Source organism: Eleutherodactylus coqui, chromosome 9, assembly GCF_035609145.1.
Source record: "Eleutherodactylus coqui strain aEleCoq1 chromosome 9, aEleCoq1.hap1, whole genome shotgun sequence".
Lineage (NCBI taxonomy): Eukaryota > Metazoa > Chordata > Amphibia > Anura > Eleutherodactylidae > Eleutherodactylus > Eleutherodactylus coqui.
The window spans coordinates 73,210,901-73,214,159 of NC_089845.1; the positions used below are offsets into that span (position 1 = coordinate 73,210,901).

Genomic DNA, 3,259 nt, shown 5'->3' on the forward strand with positions numbered 1-3,259 from the left:
GGATACAGCTGAAACAATAGTATCAGCTGTATCCCGCTGTGAACTCCTAATAACTGATCGCTGATCTTTCAGCATACTGAAAGATCAGCGACGGCTTATCGAAAACTGCACGGTGTCAGTACAGTTAGACACAACGATTATCGCTCAAAAGACGTCTTTCAGCGATTTTTGAGAGAAAATCGTGTTTAAAAGAGCCTTAAGACATAATAAATGAATGAATGAATGAATCTTGCATTCCATTTTCCAAGTTTTTTGCTGTTGGAGAAAAATATTCATGATGAAAAACCAAACGTCCAAAAACAAAACTAAGCCATTATATTTGGTGGCGTCAATGACGGACCATGAACTACTGATGTCATGTGTTATAATGATTGTATGATGGTGTATTCTATATTATGTCCCCATCATGTCCGCCCCTTGTCTCTGAAGTGTGATTTTCTGATGAGGGAGTGTGGAGGATGTCTAGGAGGATGAGCCCAAATATTGGCGTAACAGTCACTGTTATTGGGACTTACAATGAGATCCATCTCCTTATGGATCCTGCCTCATCCTCCTCATCCTCACCCTCCAATTCCTCATTCTCCTCCATGTTTATCCGCTCCGTATCCTTCACCATCCTATTACAGACACTTATCAATCATCAATTACCCATCTCTAAGGTAGTGTATTATGTGGTGTCTAAAGCATATTTAACATGGACCGACAGTCAGTAAAGCGACTGCATGAGTGCTGACGTCACCACTAAGGTCGCTAGCGCTCATGCAGTGCTTTCACACTAAAAGACTTGCCGGCTGCTCGCGGGCTTCTTGTTTGCTTCTCGCTCAGTGCTTCCTATGGGAAGCTTTCACACGGCAGGAAAAGCCAGCGAGTGCTAACAAGGTCATTTAGGCTGACCTAAAAGTCAGCTTAAATAACCACTAAAGACAAATGAGCGAAAGTTTTGCTTTCACATGTAGCGATTTTCGCTCATTTTGGCCTTTTGAACAAATTTTGAGCAATAATCATTGTGTGTAAAAAAGCCCTCATACAATAAGCCCATTGTAAATTATTCTATACTTACACACTGATTAGGTCAGATTCATCTATGAAGGCAGCAACAGGTCCGGAGGGTTGATCACCTACATCCGTGTCCTCATCTTGCTCTCTGTTGAACAGATTATATATGTATTACAGTTATAAATATCTATAATGTAGTGTAATATATGGTGTTTTTATACAATAAGCACATTGTAGGTGATTCTGTACTTACACCCTGATGTTAGTGGATCCGGTCTCGGTGGACTAGCCGATGAGTCCGGTCTCGGTGGACTGGCCGATGAGTCCGGTCGCGGTGGACTGGCCGATGAGTCCGGTCGCGGTGGACTGGCCGATGAGTCCGGTCGCGGTGGACTGGCCGATGAGTCCGGTCGCGGTGGACTGGCCGATGAGTCCGGTCGCGGTGGACTGGCCGATGAGTCCGGTCGCGGTGGACTGGCCGATGAGTCCGGTCGCGGTGGACTGGCCGATGAGTCCGGTCGCGGTGGACTCGCCGATGACTCGGGTCTCGGTGGACTCGCCGATGACTCGGGTCTCAGTGGACTCGCCGATGACTCGGGTCTCGGTGGACTCGCCGATGACTCGGGTCTCGGTGGACTCGCCGATGACTCGGGTCTCGGTGGACTCGCCGATGACTCGGGTCTCGGTGGACTCGCCGATGACTCGGGTCTCGGTGGACTCGCCGATGACTCGGGTCTCGGTGGACTCGCCGATGACTCGGGTCTCGGTGGACTCACCAGTCTCGCCGATGAGTCCGGTCTCGGTGGACTCGCCGAGGAGTCCGGTCTCGGTGGACTCGCCGAGGAGTCCGGTCTCGGTGGACTCGCCGAGGAGTCCGGTCTCGGTGGACTCACCAGTCTCGCCGAGAAGTCCGGTCTCGGTGGACTCGCCGAGGAGTCCAGTCTCGGCGGACTCACCAGTCTCGCCGAGGAGTCCGGTCTCGGTGGACTCGCCGAGGAGTCCGGTCTCGGTGGACTCGCCGAGGAGTCCGGTCTCGGCGGACTCACCAGTCTCGCCGAGGAGTCCGGACTCGGTGGACTCGCCGAGGAGTCCGGACTCGGTGGACTCGCCGAGGAGTCTGGTCTCGGTGGACTCGCCGAGGAGTCCGGTCTCGGTGGACTCGCCGAGGAGTCCGGTCTCGGTGGACTCGCCAGTCTCGCCGAGGAGTCCGGTCTCGGTGGACTCGCCGAGGAGTCTGGTCTCGGTGGACTCACCAGTCTCGCTGAGGAGTCCAGTCTCGGCAGACTCACCGAGAAGTCCGGTCTCGGTGGACTCGCCGAGGAGTCCGGTCTCGGCGGACTCACCAGTCTCGCCGAGGAGTCCGGTCTCGGCGGACTCACCAGTCTTGCCGAGGAGTCCGGTCTCGGTGGACTCGCCAAGGAGTCCGGTCTCGGCGGACTCACCAGTCTCGCCGAGGAGTCCGGTCTCGCTGGACTCGCCGAGGAGTCTGGTCTCGGTGGACTCGCCGAGGAGTCCGGTCTCGGTGGACTCGCCGAGGAGTCCGGTCTCGGTGGACTCACCAGTCTCGCCGAGGAGTCCGGTCTCGGTGGACTCGCCGAGGAGTCCAGTCTCGGTGGACTCACCAGTCTCGCCGAGGAGTCCGGTCTCGGTGGACTCGCCGAGGAGTCCGGTCTCGGCGGACTCACCAGTCTCGCCGAGGAGTCCGGTCTCGGCGGACTCGCCGAGGAGTCCGGTCTCGGCGTACTCACCGAGGAGTCCGGTCTCGGCGGACTCACCAGTCTCGCCGAGGAGTCCGGTCTCGGTGGACTCGCCGAGGAGTCCGGTCTCGGTGGACCCACCAGTCTCGCCGATGAGTCCGGTCTCGGTGGACTCACCAGTCTCGCTGATAAGTCCGGTCTCAGCGGACTCGCCGATGAGTCCAGTCTCGGCGGACTCGCCGAAGAGTCCGGTCTCGGCGGACTCACCAGTCTCGCCGATAAGTCTGGTCTCGGTGGACTCGCCGATAAGTGCGATCTCGGTGCACTCGCCGATCAGTCCCATATGGGTGGTCCTGCCGATAAGTCCGGTCTCGGTGGACTCGCCATTAATCCAGTCTCGTTGGTCTTGCTGATAAGTCTGGTCTCGATGGACTCGTTGATAAGTCCAATTTCGGTGGACTCGCCGATAAGTCCGGTCTGGGTGGACTCGCTGATAAGCCCGGTCTTGTTGGTCTTGCTGATAAGTCCGGTCTCGGTGTAATTGCCGATAAGTTCTGTCTGGGTGG

The 3,259-nt window shown here is 56.1% G+C and overlaps 1 protein-coding gene across 1 annotated transcript; it reads right to left on the reverse strand.

Annotated features, from left to right (window-relative positions):
• Positions 1-1,281: 1,281 nt before the first annotated feature.
• On the reverse strand, positions 1,282-3,036 carry LOC136578655 (collagen alpha-1(XXVII) chain B-like). The gene has a single exon (XM_066578850.1). It carries the CDS (start codon positions 3,034-3,036, stop codon positions 1,282-1,284), a length of 1,755 nt encoding a protein of 584 aa, XP_066434947.1.
• Between the last annotated feature and the right edge of the window lie 223 nt (positions 3,037-3,259).

Bases quoted from the DNA above. Each gene is read 5' to 3' on its own strand.
- LOC136578655 (XM_066578850.1), bottom strand. From the start codon at position 3,036: ATGGGACTGATCGGCGAGTGCACCGAGATCGCACTTATCGGCGAGTCC.